The sequence below is a fragment of the Caretta caretta genome, chromosome 1 (assembly GCF_965140235.1).
Source record: "Caretta caretta isolate rCarCar2 chromosome 1, rCarCar1.hap1, whole genome shotgun sequence".
NCBI classification, from domain to species: Eukaryota; Metazoa; Chordata; order Testudines; family Cheloniidae; genus Caretta; species Caretta caretta.
In genome coordinates, this window is record NC_134206.1 from 243,627,987 (window position 1) to 243,647,984 (window position 19,998).

Genomic DNA, 19,998 nt, shown 5'->3' on the forward strand with positions numbered 1-19,998 from the left:
TCCTCTTTCTCCCATCCCCTTCAGTATATTTAATAGACACTAACTAGCTCTATTCCAGAATTACTGAGATCCACATTAGTGTTGCCAACAACTTTACCAACTTCCAACTTCACTGGGAATGCCAAGGGTCAAACCGCATCATTTAATGGGACAACAAAAAGTTCTGACACATGTACACATTGAAATGTGCTACACAAGTGTATCTTCAGTGCATAAACGTGTTGCAGAATCAAGTTTATAGAACATACTCTTCCCCCCACACACACCCTTCACAGCAAACAACTAACAACAGAGAAGATTAATTTTGGCAACGTTAACCTCTTTCTCGGAGAGATCTCCTTGCAAGAGGCTGACTTTTTCCTTCAGGTCCTTAAGATCTTTTTTGTAGTTGTCAGTCTCCTCTTGTTTTTCTCGCTCGTCCCTGTCCCGTTGCTCCTTCAGGCGCTCAATAGTCCGCTCCTTACAAAAGAACACAGTACCCTGTGATGAAAATCCCTTTGAATCATCTTAACAGGTAAAATTTTGCTTATTTTTGATAAGACATCATACCACATCTCTGCTTATTAGTTTAAGGGGAGAAAGTGTGCAGAATGTTGCTGATCCTCTCTACTCTCCTCCAACAGACCTCAGGAGGAAAGAAAATATCTTGAAACTTCGCTGGTTTTATGATTAAGACGACCCAGGCTACTTGTTAATGCAAACTCTCCAATCTCTGAATGTTTAATAATATTATTATAGTATTATCTCATTTATCCAGCTGCTGACTAAACAAAGTTCAGTCAGGTCACCTGGCAGCAAGAAGCACCATGCATTGCACACTTACTTATACAATTCCTATTTTTCCAAAGTTTGCAGATGTGTCTGTAGCCCCTCAGACAGAAAGAGATGCAATATACACGATGTGAGACATGAAACCAATGTGGGGATGGGATTGGCAATAAAAACAATTCTGTACACCAAGCGCCAACAGATGCTCATCAAGGTTGAAAGGTGAAGTGATGTGAGTATTCTATTTATAAAATAAGCCCCAACTGCAAGCAAGCACACCAGCAAAGCTTTGTATTCAGAGTCTGACAGACTGAGGGAGCCATGGCCCTGTCCCTGAAGGAACTGAGACACAATATGCACTAATGCTAAAGAGATCCCCTGTAGGAACAGAACAGTCCCAGCTGTTTCTTCAGTCAACAATCCGCTGCTATGCAAGAATGAAAAATGCAATGAGAACAACAGGACAAGAAAGAAAGGAGACTGGGTTGTAGTTAAGTCAGGATCACTGAGTTCTGCGTGATTTAGTTTTGAGAACCAAAAACATAAGTTTCAGATAGTGAACTTAAAAAACAAAACGAAAAACAACCTACGAAACATATGAGAGAAGAAAAAATAAAAATAAGACATTAACCTGACATAAAAAGGCAAAGAATCCAGGGCCTCTAACCTAGAATGTGCCTTCCAGCAGCAGTGCTAAAGATGCACCGCAGACAAAGAGGACAGCTCAATCAATACTCCACAAAGGGCTATACAATATTAGCACAGTACAAGCAGCAGCAATTCTTTTCATACAGAGTTATATGATGGACCTAATTAGTGGGGTAGCAGCTTGAGACGTAACTCCCTACAACATTCCACTGTAAAGACTTTATGCTACAGAAAGCCCTCCCCCTAAGTCCTATCCCTAGCATATGTATTGAGAACTGTACTGCTGTCTTAATGCAGATTAGACCTGTCAACAGCACATGGCTGGCTAGTCAAAATATCCTAAGATGTCTTCTAGTGAGAAATCCATTACGCCTAATAGCAGCTGCTCTGACTGGATCAACAGCATCCAGATGGAGACCCATACTCCCCCAGCTCCTAGAGAACAGTAAATGTCCAGCTGTGCTGTAAAGGTATCTCTTCTGTTACCTAGAATTCAAGGCAGTACTGAAGAAGTTTGGATTTACAGAGATGATTAGAAGAACGAATTTTGGATTTAAAGGACTTGTGCCCTTTACACTCACTTTCTCTGCAAGTGCTTCTTCCAGTGTGGTCAAGGCAGTGTCAGTGTTGGTGGTGTCAGCCTGCAGGGATTTTACTCGATCCTTCAAACTGCTCATCTGTTTTTCCTTGTCTCTTAACTGTTCCTGGAGATTTTCAATCTTAATTAAGAAAAGACAATTAAGAAGAGTATGAATGAAAAAGTTTAATGGTATACAAAGCTTTATACTATGTTCCTACAAGAAATATACAGCTGTTAAAACAACAACATGAGTATTCAGTGTTTAGCAAAGGGAAATACCCCACAGTTTCAAAGTCATATGCAGGGATTTATCTGTCAGAATCCCACATCAAAACAGAAAATACAATCAATGGTAAAGAATATGATTCAAGAATTAGAGGACAAGAACAGAGCACATGAGAGACAGGGAGCAATATTTTTAATATCTACGAAAGAGAACTTTGAGCAACAGCACAGTGTAAAAATACTTTCAAAGTAACAATGTCAATGAAGGAAAGCAATTATTTGCAATCTTGGAAGATGGTAAGATTAGGTGTAATGTACTGAAAGAAAGGAAGGAAAAGTTCGCTTTTGATATTCAAGAAAATATTGTCAAAGTAACTGGGAAACGGAATAAACTCCAAAAGGAGATGTTCAAAGAACCATCACTACAGATATCAAATAACTGAACATCAGTGGGAATAATTTAGTGAGTAGCCCTGAGTAGTTCAAGAATTCTTTCTGAACATAAATGGGAGGCTCTTGGCTATGTACTCCAGCACCTGGAAGTTTAGAAGTTAGGGCAAAAAAGTTTACACAATCATTGTCCTCCCACCTCAAACACAAAACTAGCAGATCTCCTTGCCCATGAGACCATCTATACTAGGAAAACCATTTTTATGTTAAATTAGGGGAATTAAAGTATTAACAGTCAGTAAGCATCTAAGCTTATACTTAAATTTTAAATGTGAGCACAATACATGTCACCTGAGGACATATTTTAAAGAGAGACACACAGATATGAAAGGTTACATAATGTAACTTGCTGGAGACACAAGTATGAGAAAACTGAAGATTTCCCCTTCTTTAGACTCCATTGTACAGATTAAGTCCTTATTAGCATCTGCATGTAGCACTAGTGACACCTGGGGGTTAAAACAGAATAAGCCTCAAAATGAACTCTTAGAGGTTCTGAAAGAAAAGTTTCTCTTGATATGCTCTTACAGATGCTGTTGCAGCTCAGCTGAACCAGGTAACATCCTATACAGTAGTCCATGTGGCTGCTTTCAACCTCATGAGCTTTCAGAGATCCATCAGCTGTCTCAAAATATCGACTGTTTAAATAGCTAGTGATGAAAATACACTACAAAGTAAAACTATTTCCCCTTGTTTATTCCCCCTCCCGCCCCCACAGTTCCTCACACATTCTTGTCAACTGCTGGAAATGGATCACCTTGATTATCACTACAAAAGGTCCCCCGCCCCCACTATTCTGCTGGTAATAGCTCACCTTACCTGATCACTCTTGTTACAGTGTGTATGGTAACACCCATTGTTTCATGTTCTCTGTGAATATAAAATCTCCCAACTGTATTTTCCACTGCATACATTCGATGAAGTGAGCTGTAGCTTATGAAAGCTTATGCTCAAATAAATTTGTTAGTCTCTAAGGTGCCACAAGTACTCCTTTTCTTTTTTGCAGATACAGACTAACACGGCTGCTACTCTGAAACCTGTCTTAGATTCCTGTTTGCTTCTACTGGGGAAACACTTTGGGAAGCAAGATTCCAACAGGCTGGACAGACAGTGCACACAGATGCTTTCTGCTCTGAGCAAGATACTGCAGGAGAGGCACAGCTAAGCAACTAAACACAGACATGTGTTAACCAGCTGGCCAAGGAGGCACACAAACTGAAAGGCATGTGTTCATTCGCATGTGTAATACACGGCTTAGTCTGACCAGGGTCATGTGACATCTCAGCTACACTATAACATTTGACTACTGCACCCCCTCATTACTGCAGAACCATCTATCTGCATTTACAGAAAGTGACTGAGTACTATACTTAGTATGAACCTTGTATTTGTAGGCAAAAAAATAAAATAAAAATGGTTACTCACCTTCTCAAAACCGTTGTTGTTTAAGATATGTTGCATGTGTCCATTACACTGTAGCTGACTTCCAAGTTGTTCTCAAAGTGGTAGGGCTTCAAGTCTCATTGGAAGAGGGACTGTATGACTATTTCCCTACCTTTCCTTCTTCCCTTGTAAAGCAGTAAGTACTTAGTGTCTAGTAAGCATTGTGGATGGAAAAGCACATTGCTGCCCTACAAATATCCAGAATAAGGACATGTTCCACAAAAAGCTGCAGAAGCTGAATGACCCCCAGTAGAGCATGCTGTCAGTTTCTCAGGAGGCATTATGCCCTTGGCAGCAAAACACATATGATGCAGCTGATAATCCACTCTGATAGTAGTTGTGCTGTAACTGGTTGACCTCTCATTCATTCTTCATTGGAAACAAATAGCTGGAAAAACCCAAATGGTCTTTGTTCTGTCCAGGAAAAAGCTAAAGCTCAAAGCACATCGACTGTGCAGCCTTTGTTCATCTTTGTCAGCATGACGCCGCATGAAGTAAACAGGTAAACATAGTGGCATATTCTGGTTTTAGACAGAAGCTTAGTGTTAGTCTACGCTGCTGCGCTACATAGGCACAGCTGCACAAATGCAGCTGCGCCACTGTAGCGTGTCTGGTGAAAACGTGCTATGCCAATGGAAGACTGTTTTCCTGTTGCCATAATTACTCCCCCTCAACAAGAGGTGGAAGCTATGTCAGCGGGAGAGCATCTCCCACCGATATAGCACAGTATAGACACCGCTTTAAGTCAATGTAATTTATGTCGCTCAGAGGGGTGGCTTTTTCACGCCCCTGAGGGACTTAAGTTGCATCGACTTAAGCAGCAGAGCAGACAAGCCCTTAGTGTGTAGAAAATGGTGTATGGTGAAACTGGGACAAGTACACATAGCGCACCCACTCTCCTAGCCCACTGACACCTTTGCTGACAGATGCAGAAGTGAACAGGAAGCTACAGGCTCAAACGGAGAGGTCCATACAAGCACAAAACACTAATTTTAAATCTCAAGTTGGCACTGGATCCTGAATAGGTAGAAACAATCTATCTACACCTTTCAGAAAACAGGTTTCAATAAGATTAATAAGAACAGTTCTACCAGGAGGAAATGCTGAGATAGCAGCCAGATGTACCCTTATGGAACTGGCAGAGGGCTAGACCTGGTTCCTTAAGATAGAAGAGATAAGCTTTGATTCAAATAATTCTGGACTGAGTAAGCGACATATCATGGGAGGTTGCCCAGATGGAAAAACATTCAATTTACGAAGGTTTTCTACTATCAAGGAGGACATTCTGGACTGCCATTGAGTTGCGTGCCACCTCTCCATTTAACCACTGATGAACCATGTTGTTAGGTGCAGCATGTCAGGATCCGGGTACAGCCCTCACCTGTGATTCTGAATTATCAGATTTGTGGTTACAAGGGCAAGGATTCCTGAATACACAATGTGACAGGTTGGACCCACTGGGATGTCACCTGGTGTGCTGGGACTCCACTGAGGCAGACTATTCTGTCAGCCTGGACCCCCTTTTACCTGGTCTTGCTGGGCTAGGCTCCCCAGCCTTTTCCAGCCAAGCACACAGGCAGGACCACACCCAGCTTTACAGAGAGACAGATCTGCTCTGAGAAGGCTCACCTTAACGGGCTTGCCACAGCACCCAGATGTCCACCCCCTTAGAGTACAAACCCCAGATTATATGAAATTCACCTATTCCCTCAGTGTGGAGGAGGGTATGGACAACTTCTCTCCCCCCCCCACCATTAGAAATCTGGGTTATATTGTAAACTAGAAATAAATGTATTAATTATAACAGATGTATTTTAAGTAGTTAAGAAGGTAGCAGACAGAGCAAGGCAGATTACTAAAAAAATAAAACAGAGCACGCAAATTAAGCTTAATACACTAAAGAAACTGGTTACTTGTAAATTCTCACCCTAAATGTGGTTCTAATAATTTTCTTCACAAGCCAGACACCCTTCCAGTCTGGGTCCAGTTCTTTCCCCCAGTTCAGTCTTAGTTGTTTCCAGCAATCATCTTGGGTGGGGTAGCAGGGGAGAACTAACGACCTGGAATACCCCACTCCTCACCCTTAAATAGGATTTGCATAAAGCAGGAGTCCTTTGTTTCCTAGTTTGACACCCCCTCCCCAGCTGCCACAGTCAGGCTGCAGTTATAAGGATCATTCTGCCTCAATCTTTTTTCCGCTTGAAAATAAACCTGAGGTACATAGCCCATGGAAACATGAAAGTACCTGAAATTGACCTGTGGCCATGTCGTACCCTGGAACAGAAATGGGAACATTTCCTGTTTTGCCAAGTCACAAACAGATCCACCATTGTACAAACCCCTGTAGAGAACACTACAGCAAGGATGGCTGTGTTGAGAGATCACTTGTGGCCTAAACTGAAGTATCTGCTCAAGAGATCCACCAGGCCATTTTGAACACCAGGCAGGTCAGGTGCCCTGAGAATGACTGCGCTCTGAACACATAAGTTCCACAGCTCGACTACCTCCTGTCTGATCTGGTGTCCCCTTGTTTGTTCGCATGAAACATAGTTGTGGTGCTGCTGGTGAGCACCTGGACAGTCTTGCCCTGAATGTGAGGCAGGAACTATTGACAAGCACAGAATATTGCACAAAACTCGAGAGCATTTATACACAATCTGGCCTTATGGGAGGCCCACAAATCTTTGAGCTTGAAGATCACCCAAATGTGCTCCCACCATTACCAAGATCATGCAAGGGAGAGAGAGAGAGACAGGAACTCCCTGACACACGTCATCTTGGCTCATCCTCCAGATCAGAGACAAAAAAACCCTGTCCTGGATACATACCAGCTTATCCAGATGGGAAACCGGAGGGTGACTGACTGACTGGAGCCAAACTTGCATTGCTCTGCCAATAGAGCCTCGCATGAGGGGTCACATATGTATGTCACCATGAAACCTAGGGACCTTGTCATAGGCTCTCCCAGTATCAGGCAAGTTTCACCTGACTAAAATATTAATATTAATATTAATAATAATAATAAATGAACTATAGAGAAATGTGATGAAATAAAAATAAGGAAGAAAAACCATCCAGTGGATGAAAAACATTACCACTAGGTAAGAATAAAAGAAGAAATACAACTTTGTTCACAAGGAGTGAAGCTGTGATCACACAACACTGAGTAGCTACCACCGATGGTAAAAAGGAACTGAAGGAGGGGTCGGGCTGCTCTGTCCTTTATACCCTCTCTGTGAGGCTCACAAGGAGCCAGAAATGGGTGGGGGTGCCCCAACTTTCTGGCATCAAAGCACAACACACACATACTCCTAGAGCATAATGGACATACAAAAGGACTTGAAAAATAACTTTGTTCTTCCATTCTGCATTTTTTTCACATTTTTGGGAAATGAAGAAGCTGGTACTCATCCCTGGTAGGTATAACAGATATATTTAAATCAGTGTCTATCAAGTAGACCAATGGTGTCTCATTGTTTCCTTGTACTGCCCCTTCGGTCTATCTGTATACATCTGCGACTTCTTATCTTATTCTTAGATTATAAGCTCTTTGGGGCAGGGACTGGCTTTAGTTCTGTGTTTGTACACAGTGCCTAGCACAATGGAGTCCTAGTCCATAAATAAAAAATAAATTAAATATTTAAACCATGTTAATAGCTATCCATCGTCAAAGAAAGTGTGCTGCAAACAGATCTGCTCTCTCCAGAGTCAAACAATGGCTGGTCTCTAATAAGGATGCGTCCTTAAAGATACTTTTAAAATGGCAAATAGCCATTTGATGGGCTTATGGAGGGAAACAGGTCCAATTCCACACATTCAATAACAAATTTCTTTTTTGAAATAGTATTCAATGAAAGTCTGATTATCTTTATTCTAATCTTCCCCAAAACCTGAACTGAAATGACATATACAGAAACAAAAGTTACAGGTTCTCCAAGACTGTACATTCTCAAGAAAAACTAGGCAAAAATATCCCTTGTTTCTGCCCACACACTGGTCAACAAAATAAAAATTTACATCATTCTCTACCTACTGGCTCCACAAGCAACATAACATACTCCCATCAAAGGATTGCACAATGTACATTAAGGATATTTGCTTTAATCTTCCTTCTTCTCCATCCCACTAAAAATATTTGGGAAACAAATTACTATATAACCAACAGAAACAAACCAAGTACTCAAAACATGCTCCACGCTTCATGTCCCCAACAAAGAATGAAATAGAATATGCAGGGGTCTATACACCTCCTTGGAAGATGCAAAGGGTTGGAGGCTTGCATCAGCAATTTGAAATGAGAAACAGTTTCACATGTAACAAGTTTACTCTAAAATGGCCTCTCAACATAGGAATGTAAATGTCTACCCTATATTTTCTAGGCTGAAAAGAGAACAGAGATATCATTATCATTAGATTATCAAGGGCCTTTATTCCTGTTGTAAATTCTAATTTTCCAAGGAAAAGACAGGTTTCAGAGGAACAGCCGTGTTAGTCTGTATTCGCAAAAAGAAAAGGAGTACTTGTGGCACCTTAGAGACTAACCAATTTATTTGAGCATGAGCTTTCGTGAGCTACAGCTCACTTCATCAGATGTTTACCGTGGAAACTGCAGCAGACTTTATATCATCTGATGAAGTGAGCTGTAGCTCACGAAAGCTCATGCTCAAATAAATTGGTTAGTCTCTAAGGTGCCACAAGTACTCCTTTTCTTTAAGGAAAAGACAGGAATTGATGAAAAATTGATGCTGACTGATAAGGTACATGCTGGAATTATCTGCCCTGCATACCAAGTCCCTCATTGGTAAAGACATATTGAAATCTTTCGTTTGGCTTTTTATCAACATTGCCAGTCGCCCGGCACTATGTTTCAACCTAGGGGATTTATTCCTAGTCAGGGGGATCCGATTCTTTGCCTTTAAGGTCCTAATTGCTGGCATTCCAAGGGCAAGGAGACTAGACCATTTCTTGCAAACACCTAAGGAAAATATCACCCCAGGAATTAGAAAGAGGCAGCATCTGAGTCAATATTCACAGAATCTATGAAGTCTCCAAACCTGCAGGGTCAAACGATTGTTCATTGTAGTACTACAGGTTGGCTAGAGATCAACCTGGACATAATATTACCAGCTGCCAATAAGACCTCATTTGAAAGAATAAAATTAGAAGGAGGTGGAGTGGTTGCTCAAGCCCTTGGTTTGCTTGCAAGATGCTTTAATTGTCCCTTTTGTTGTATATTCTGACAGAAAAGGAACATCTGGTACATTATGAATGCTATTAATTAGGCTGTTTGCCCCGGAGACCCTGGCACGGATGCACCTACTGCAAACTGCCAGCTCACCAGATTCAATCCCATAAAAAGTAGTAGTCATACTCCATCAGGCTCATTTTAGTCAAGACAGGGTTAATTCAGAGTCTTGGGGGAAGACTGATTTATTTTTTATTACTAGAGGGTAGGGAAAAATGTAATTAAAGCTTGAGTTAAGATATATATCCATAACTTATAGCCAAAAAAATCATTTACAAGAATGTTCTAGATGTTTTTTTTTAAAAAACCGTTAGAAAGCCAGAAAATTCAGACTTATGGTTAACTATAGCAAGGCTATGAAAGAAGCGTGTGGGGGGGGGAGGGAAGAGAAGGGGAGATGGTGGGATTCAGAAGAGATTTGGAGCAGCAAGGGGCAATAGAAAGGGTTTACTAGTCCAGTCCCTTATTCCTGGGAAGTGTGGAAGGAAAGTGGAGCTCACTGGCAGACCCCAACTTTTAGAGGCAGAACCCTATGAAGCCCCTCCACAATGTGTAACTTTTCACTATGCTGCATGGCAGCACAGGGAAATCTTTCCCACTGAGGGGGAGATTTCCCTGCGTTTCAGATTATAATAGGCAGGGCTGAAGCCCAGCTGGCTTTTAAAGCAAAAGAATGGTAGAAGCCCTCTTCTTCAAGGTACACACATACATACATGAGAATCTGAGGCTGTGCTATCCTTTGGCAGACTCCCAAAGATTTGGAATCACAGAAACCAACAATATGACCAGGGAAAACTATGTTTACACCTACTAACCTCCAGAAACCTATCAAGGATAAGGGGAAAATCTTAAGATGGATACTGGAGTCATGGAGGAGGAAAAGGATGCAGAGGACACGTTGTGGGGTGTGGGAGAAGAAAAATGGGGATAGGAAGGGAGCAAACATATTTCTGGATATTATGCAAACACATGTGGATTGCCTAAACTCCACATATTCACTTGGCCTCACTGTTTTTGCCTCCTGAGAAGGTTAAGAGATCTGCACAGAGGAGGGTACCTTTCCTGCAGAATTCAGAAAGCTCTGATTGTGAGTGGAAGTGACAATCTTTATGCTGCCTCTTGCAGCAAACCTCACCCAGTTTCTGCTCTATCTTTGGCCACTAGAGCCACTGTAGGTCTCCTGCTCCCTTCCCTCATGACCTCTGACCAAACATAGGATCCCTTCCTACAGACCTCTTAAGGTCTCTTGGAGAAGAAACCTGCTCCTTTGGACCTTACTGTATGCAGAAATGTAATCTGTGAGTACACTGAGACTTTACAGCTGCCTGGAAAACTTTGTAAAAACTTTGACAACACCAAAATTCCAAAAGAAAACTAGAAATGCTACCAAGTTTTACAAGTCCCCTAGATCCTTAAATGCTGGTCCAGAGCTTAAGTAACATCACCTCTCTGTGCCTCAGTGTCATCATCTGTAAAATGGGGATAATGGCATTTACTTCCTTTGAAAAGTACTTTGGGACCTACAGTTTTGAAAACTACTATGTAAGAGTTAGATATTATTAAAGACAGAGTACTTTGGTAGCTTCCAGCTTCTCATATATAGTTTTGTGCACTAGACTTCAAAGTCTTCCTACACAACCTCATCTGAAGTCTTTTGGACAGACTGTTTGGTCGCTAAAACATGGCAGAAAAGTGTTGAAAAAGGTTTTAATCACAGTTTGAACAGTCTTCTATGGCCACTATCTTGAAAACTGTTTGTTCCAGTGACCACAAAAAATAGTATACGGTGATAAAAAAACAGTATACTGCCCACAGGCCACACATGTCATATTTGAAGCTGCACTAACTTTTATTGGGGCTTTTATACCGAAAGCGGTGAGCATGTAACAACAACAACAACAAAAAAAGGTCTGTCTTATTTATGGTCTGGAATACCTATCGCCACTCCATAATTAAAAAGAATTAGGGTTTCACTGACAGATTGCATCTTTTAGTTGAAAACAAATACTTAAGATTAACTCATTCCTTCTCTCCTAGGCTGGCAGAGGCTAGTGCAATGGAGAAACAATATGTTAAATGTATGAAGGTAAAGTGGGCAGAGAGTATCTTATGTCACTTCGTAGCTATCACTCTGACTGCTTTATGAATATTAAGATCAAAACAGAAGCTACTTCCAGGACTCTCATGTAGAAGAACAGTTGCTGAAACACTGCACTGAAACATGAGGATGAAGAACTACTTCACAATCCATTAATTACTCAGCAGGATATTAATCATCATCATCTACTAGGGCTAAACATTTTTGAATCAGCAGGCCTGGACAACTTGCACCCAAGAGTCCTAAAAGAGTTGGTTGAGGAATCGCTGGCTCACTGATGTTAATTTTTAATAAATCATGGAATACCCAGGACATTCAAGAAGACTGGAGGAGTGCTAAAGTGCCAATATTCAAAAAGGACAAGTGGGATCATCTGGCTAACTGACATCAAGTACAGGCATAAAAACGGAAAAGGTAATAAGGGATTCAATCAAAGAATTGAAGGATATAAATATAATTTATGACAGTCAACATGGTTTTATGGAAAATCAGTCTTGTTAAAAGAAACCAGATTTAATTTTTAAAAAAACGAGATCACAAGTTTGGTTGATAAAGATATCTGCGTAGATGTAATATATTTAGACTTTGGTATGATGTTTGACTTAATACCACATGACTTTCTGATTTAAAAATCAGCACTATAAAATATCAATAAAGCACACAAGAAGTGTATTAATAACGTAACGGGCAGATCTCAAGAAGTAGCTGTCAATGGGGGTGTTTCTAGCAAGGTTCCATAGGGATTGCTTTTAGGCCTGATGCTATTCAATATTTTCATCCATGATCTGGAAATAAATATAAAATCACTGGTGATAAAATTTATAGATTATACATATTGGTGGAGTGGAAAATAATGATGAGGAAAGTGGCAGTCAATCATACAGAGCGACTTGGAGCACATGGAAACCTGGGCCCATTCAAACAAGATGCATTTTAATACAGCCAAATGCAAAGTTATGCATCTTGGAGCAAGGAATGGAAGTTATATCTACAGAATAGAGGACTGTATACTGGAGAACAGTGACTATGAAAAGGATTTAGAGGTCATAATGGACAGGAAACTCAACAAGCGCTCCCAGTGGGATGCTGAAGCAAAAAGGGCTAATGAGATCCTTGGGTGTATAAACAGGGTGAGTAAAGTAAGTATGAGAAGGGAGCTGATTTTATCTCTGTACATTGCACTGAGGAATTTTAAGGCAAATGATAAAGCACAATTGGATGACCTTCCTTTTGCTGACAATGTTTGTCCTTAGTTCAACACATCCCTTAATGGAAGAAAAACTCCGTTTTTTTTGCAGAAGAGGAAAACAAGTTGGTTTGTTCATCAACAAGGGGAAGACAAAATATATGGCTAACTCTGCCCCAAGGTAACCTTTGAGCGTTATGTCATTTTTACCTATTTAGGGAGTGAGATGTGCAATGATGGTGCCACCATGCTAGACATCAGGCAACAGATATCAAAAGCAGCAATATCCATAAACTTGAAAGGATTTGGAAAAGGAGCATGATTAAAAATTCATATTTTTGTGTCAGAGCCAAACACCAGAATCATATCTGTCCTCCTTTATGGAGCAGAGTCATGGAAATCTACAACAGAAATTGCTAAGAAGATCAACTCATTCTAAAGTAAACATCTGTGGAAGATATCCAGAATCACTGGAAAGAATTTCTTGCAACATCAGAAATTATAAGTAGAACAAACCAATTTAAAGCATCAAATATGGTAAGGAGACAACAACGAACCTATTTACAACATGCTTTAAAGAGGCCACCATCATGACTTCCACAGCAAGTGATAATATGAATACCACCTGAAAAGAGGGGCAAGGTAGAGAAATATTATGTAGAACAAAAAAGAAAGAAACCAGATCCATCAACATGACAATCTGATGCCTGAACAAACCAGCACAAGACCAAAATAAATGGCAGAAATGGAGGACACCCTATGCATCTCAGAGTACAGGAGGATTACAGTGGTATAAGTAACTTCATAGAGAGAAAGTGGGATAAGTACCTTCCATAAGGAGAAAAACACATACTGTCAGGCCCTGGAATTTACATCCTCTTGTTGAAGCAGCATGATTTTTAATACTTTTTCAAATTTGGGTGGTCTTATGCAATTCCCCCTCCCCCACCCCCAATTTGGTAAACAGTGTTTAGATTATATAGCAAGATTCAGTTGGATTTAATAAGCTCAATAAGCTTCTTTACTTTGTATACCAACTGCTGGTGCTGAGTGCCATTAAAGAGCCGCCAAATTATACCATAGGGATAACTGCACTTCCATGATAGACAAAAATAATCCCTGTATACACCAGTTAAATTTGCAAAGCAATCTGGGATTTGAGGCACTAGAATGGAAGATACCTGATCTTTCCTTTCCCTCATTCCAAATCCCTCAGGCCGGGTCATCTGCTCTAGATAGCAGTGGTCAATTCTTCAGTGTAGGTCATAAACAAAATGATAAGCTTGTTCAATTCATCTCATTTATTCTATTTGGGCAGGGATACTGTATTTTAATTTTGCCTATTTTTTCCCCTCGGAAGCAAGCTCTTCTCCTTCTACCACCACACCCACTTTATTTTTAAAGGTGTTCATTACCAAAGATGCGTTTGAATTTTGTTTTAAAACAGAAAGTCCAAAAGAAAGTAAATAAACCTACAAGAAAAGCCCAACCAGAGGAGCATCATATAAAGGCACTTAAGACAGCCAAAGTACTATATTTAAAAACAATTGACTACTATTCTAGTAAGCACCTGCGTCTTATTAAAATCATTACTCAAGACTGCCTCTCCAGGTTAGAAGAGAACACTGTCTCTCAAGACATTGCTAACATCCTGAAATTCCACCACCTTTGAGGTATTACGTAGGGAATACTGGATATCTCCAGAGCACTTTGGAACTACCTTGACATTGACAAACCCAACATAGCAGGATGCTAGTAAAGCTTCTAACAAGTTTGGCATATACTTCTTTTTGAAAACAGAAAAGGTCCAGGGTGATGTTAGAGGGGGAAAGGGGTTTGATATGGGGAAGCTTCACAATGCAACAATACACCACATACAATGCATACCCAGCTGCTGCTGCTTGGCCCTTTGTTCTAAGATCAAAATTAGTTTCCAAAGAATATTGATAGCACCAGAAAGAGGATCTGTTCTTGCATTTTCAGGGGTATGAATGTGTCCTTTTCACTCTTACGATCCCACATATACAGAAACTGCCATGAAACTAGCATGAAGTTCTAAAATATTTCAGTTTACAAGTAAGGCATTTTAGCTACACAGCTTACAGGTCATTCACTGGCCAAGAATTTCTGACTGAACTCTCTACAGAAAAGCCTATACTCAGACATGTATGTAGCTGTTATTGTATTAAAAAAGTTCACAGAACAAAGAAAAGGAGCATAAACAAGAAGGCTAGCAATTACTGGCAGATGATATAGGTAAGTATACAATACATGTCTGGTTCTTGAAGCTAACCTCACCTTGGTATCTGTTCTATAAGACTGACCCTCACAACTTGAGAAGAGAGAAAGAAGGAGAAAGAAGAGAAGCTGCTACATCAAAGCTTGATTTAATGACCTCTTCAGATGGTTAATTACTTCGTGCCTTTGGTGCTGCAGCTAACAGACAGCTGGCATGGATCCAAAAAGTCATTCTCCACTCTACATCTTTTCACAGGTTAGGATACTTTTCAAGCAAATTCATGTCAAATTTAAGAACAGTTCATTTAAGTTTACAAATCCCTCTTTAAAGAACTTTTTTTCCTCTTTGTTTACTTCATACCCTACTTTCCTCTGCATACTTATCACTTCTAATAAATGTGTAATGAGGAGTCAAACAGACCCACTAAGACCCAACACAAGCACTGAAACAACTGGATTGCAATTATGGTATCTCCCACTTCAAAGTGAAATTAGAATTTAAAGCACTGCATTTCTGTCCCAAGAGGATCTCATTCTTGGATTTTAAAACCAAATTCTCAGTGTTTTATCAGCACAGCCACAATCCTTCTATCCCACCAAAAGAAATGACTAGTGTCTTCTTCAAGGTCCCATCAGTCAGAGGCGTCAGTTTTGGGATACTGAGAAGCATTTCTTCCTCAGAAGGATCTAAATAGCCTTTCGAGTACTCCAAACCACCACTAACAAAAGAAGTGAGATTTCAAAACTGGGAATTGCATTCTGATCTGACAAGTTCAGGATTTTGGGGGGCACCAATCTAGATGTCCTTGAGTATTGCCACAGTACTTCATCAGCGACTTTCATAGCATTTGCTTAAAATACATGCAAACTGGGAATGAGTTAAATACCTAGAAAGAAAGAAATTAGATTAAAAAAAAAATAGTCAGACAAGGTTCAATCATAAGACTTGAGAACTGCCACACCAGGTCAGGTCAATGATCTATCTAAATCTAGTGCAGTGTCCATCTCTGACAGTGGTCAAGAAGCTTCCAGAAGCACACCAGAAGCTTTAGAGGAAGGTAAAACATTAGGGGAAGAGGTGGGGTGCTTCTTTCAAACCACAGGAAGTTAATGGATGGCTTATGTCCTGAAACATGATGATTTGAATTTGAATGTTTAAACTATGGTATCGAATGCTGAATCTTACTAAGTTCTCTGCCTCACCAATAATTTTTGGCAGTGAACTTCTCAGGTTGATTGTGCAATGCGTGAACAAAAATATTCTCTGTTTCAGATTTTTTAATCTTTAAACTTCTTTTTTTTGTACCATGAGAACATTTACTAGACTGGGGGCTGGAGGGCGGGGAGGGTGTTTTTCTAATTTGTCCAGAGGCAGCTAAGACTTCAAATTCGGTTGTCTGACAAGAAAATATAGTTGTCCCAAATTTCTGAGCTAAGGCCTATTCTCTCAAATAAATTAAAATAATATGTTGCAGCTTTAAATATCTAAACTCATCTCTCTGCATTCTTCTTGATTGGAAAATTGTACCCAGATTTCTCCTTTTTGTTTTCTTGTTTTTAGTATATTACTAACCTTATCAGTAGGGCTGTCAAGCGATTAAAAAAATTAACTGTGATTAATCGCACTGTTAAGGAATAATAGAATACCATTTATTTAAATATTTTTGGATATTTCCTACATTTTCATATATACTGATTTCAATTACCACACAGAATACAAAATGTACAGCGCTCAGTTTATATTATTATTTTTATTACAAATATTTGCACACTAAAAAACAAACAGTATTTTTCAATTCACCTAATACAAATAATGCAGTGCAATCTCTTTATCATGGAAGTTGAACTTATAAATGTAGAATTATGTACAAAAAAATAACTGCACTCAAAAATAAAACAATGTAAAATTTTACAGCCTGCATGTCCACTCAGTCCTACTTCTTGTTCAGCCAATCACTCAGACAAACAAGTTTGTTTACATTTACAGGACATAATGCTGCCTGCTTCTTATTTACGTCACCTGAAAGGGAGAACAGGCATCTACATGGCACTTTTGTAGCTGTCATTGCAAGGAATTTACGTGACAGTTGTGCTAAACATTCGTATGACCCTTCATGCTTCATCCACCATTCCAGAGGACATGCGTCCATGCCGATGACGATCAAAAGCAGTGTGGAGTGACGCATATTCATTTTCATCATCTAAGTCAGATGCCACCAGCAGAAGGTTGATTTTCTTTTTTGGTGGTTTGGGTTCTATAGTTTCCACATCCGAGTGTTCCTCTTTTAAGACTTTTGAAAGCATGCTCCACACCTCGTCCCTCTCAGATTTTGGAAGGCAGTTCAGATGCTTAAATCTTGGATCGAGTGCTAAAGCTATCTTGAGAAATCTCACACTGGTACGTTCTTTGCCTTTTGTTAAATCTGAAGTGAAACTGTTCTTAAAACAAACAACATGTGCTGGGTCATCATCCGAGACTGCTATAACATGAACTGGGTATATGGAGAATATGGGTAAAACAGAGTAGGAGACATACAATTCTCCCCCAAGGAGTGCCATCACAAATGTAATTAACGCATTTTTTTAAACAAGCATCATAGGCATGGAAGCATGTCCTCTGGAATGGTGGATGAAGCATGAAGGGTCATACGAATGTTTAGCACAACTGGCACGTAAATTTCTTGCAATGACAGCTACAAAAGTGCCATGTAGATGTCTGTTCTCCCTTTCAGGTGACGTAAATAAGAAGCAGGCAGCATTATGTCCTGTAAATGTAAACAAACTTGTATGTCTTAGCGATTGGCTGAACAAGAAGTAGGACTGAGTGGGCTTGTAGGCTCTGAAGTTTTACATTGTTTTGCTTTTTTGAGTGCAATTATATAACAAAAAAATCTACATTTGTAAATTGCACTTTCATGATAAAGATATTGCATTATAATACTTGCATGAAGTGAACTGAAAAACGCTTTATCATTTTACAGAGCAAATATTTTAATAAAAATCATAATATAAAGTGAGCAGTGTACACTTTGTATTCTAATATTTGAAAATGTAGAAAAGCATCCAAAATATTTAATAAATTTCAATTGGTATTCATTCTACTGTTTATCAGTGTGATAAATCGTGATTAATTTTTTTTAAGTTAATCGTGTGAGTTAACTGTGATTAATCAACAACCCTACTTATAAGTTCAGGTTTGTCCCACTTTGTGGGAATTAAATTGCCAGATACTGAGAATCAGCATTGAGACCATTGCAATAATTTATTTTATATGCTAGTACAAATTATAATACTTAAAACTATAATTTTCATTAATATCCATTTGGCTTGAAATCCAAATCTAGTCACACTGAATAGCACTAGATTAGTTCTCCATTAGTGCTGCCTACTGATGCTAGTGAGTGCTAATTGTGACTGTGTCTTTGAATGTTATGTTCCTGGCACCCATTACAGCCAGTAGGAAATGGCATGATGGAGCTAGAAAGTAGTTTCACTTGGGACATGCACCCATATCTGAGTCAAACTCTGGAATCCTAATGTGTGTGTATGGACTTGTTTTGTCTTAGCTTAATGTAGAAAAACCACATTACACCACTGCAGCACCACAAAATAACTAGGAACAATATTTCTACCAAGATCAATATATCCTGAAAGGAGGTGATCTGGTGAATAAACAAGCGTGTGTACTGTTAAAAATGCACGTGCACTGCCATTTCATGAGAGTTTGGTGTTAGTTAAATGTTATTTTAGAGAATCAATAACACAGGACACTCTCCTTTCCTGCTCAGTCAGTACCTGTGTAAAGTGTCTAGCAGATTTTCAATTTGTACAATGTAGTAATGAGGCTATTTTTTCCTCTGTGTTTTTATTTTAAATCTGGATGGGATAGGGGCATTTGCAAATATGACACGTATAGGAGACAGAATGGATAAAATTCCTTAAGACAATCTGATTTCACATTAGCTCAGTCTATCTGACCCTCAGGTCCTTGATAAATGTATGACTGTACCTCACTAGTGCCTCTGCAAACACTATACTGGTGAGGAGGGTTCATGTGTGATGCAAAGAAACACAGAAATCCCAGGATGCAGAGCTTTGCCACATTATTATTTGTCTTTGACATATTATTTGTCTTTTTCTTGGCCTTTCCCAGTTTGAGAAGCTAGGTAAAGTCAGAATCACCACATGGTGGATATTACCCCTATTTTGTGGAAGCCATATTAACAGGGAAGAGTGAACTCTGGAACTGGAAAAGGAAGCTCAGCCCTTTTGTTCATCATTCTGCATGAAGCAGGGTGAGACTAGGGTGCTCAGATGATGATCAAGGACGAGCATTATAAAATTTATGCTATTTCATTTTTAAAAGTGTGAAGTGAAAAGAAACACTAACCTGTGAATTGAGCTTGTTCACTTGGAGAAACGCAAAGAATAGAAAATGAGTACTTGTGGCACCTTAGAGACTAACAAATTTGAGTATAAGCTTTTGTGAGCTACAGCTCACTTCATCACTTTCATAAGAGAAAGCTTTTGCTCAAATAAATTTGTTAGTCTCTAAGGTGCCACAAGTACTCCTTTTCTTTTTGCGAATACAGACTAACACGGCTGCTACTCTGAAACAAAGAATAGAGTTCCAATGTTTGTTATTGCCAGGGAAATATCCTAGATTCCACATCAACTTTGGTCCTGTGTACACAGGAATGGCAGTGCTCTTTTCCTACATTGCCTTTAATGTCACTCACCATTCAGAGGATGAATACTGCCCTACAAATAAGTAAATGCTAAAATAATTCAACTCAGATATGCACAGAGCATGGCACTTCACCCCACCACCCGAGTTTTCCAATACGAACTCATTATGGCACAGACAGCGCTAAGAAGAGGCCAAGGGCAGGAAAGTTTTCCAAAGGAGTACTAAAGATAAAAGAGGAGTTAGGCAAGCAAAAAAAAGAGCCCAGGTACGGGATAGATGAAGGATATCAAGAAGGCAGAAAATGAAAGCACAGAGGATTTGGGCCTGAATACAAAGGGAACGCTAATAAAAAATTAAACTTTCATCTACATTTTCATTTAGAATCAGTCAAGCAGGAACCAGTACAATTTTAACATAGATTCTAAAT

General features: G+C 39.6%; 1 protein-coding gene across 12 annotated transcripts in view; it reads right to left on the minus strand.

The window, feature by feature from the left end:
* Positions 1-19,998, minus strand: part of ERC1 (ELKS/RAB6-interacting/CAST family member 1) — a 538,100-nt gene that overhangs the window by 340,798 nt on the left and 177,304 nt on the right. For all 12 annotated transcript variants that reach the window (XM_048828774.2, XM_048828736.2, XM_048828743.2 and 9 more), the window contains 2 exons: positions 1,998-2,135; positions 319-459 (listed from right to left, as the gene is read on the minus strand). In XM_048828774.2, the coding sequence (XP_048684731.1) occupies positions 319-459; positions 1,998-2,135 (279 nt within the window). The remainder of the gene's footprint in view (positions 1-318; positions 460-1,997; positions 2,136-19,998) is intronic.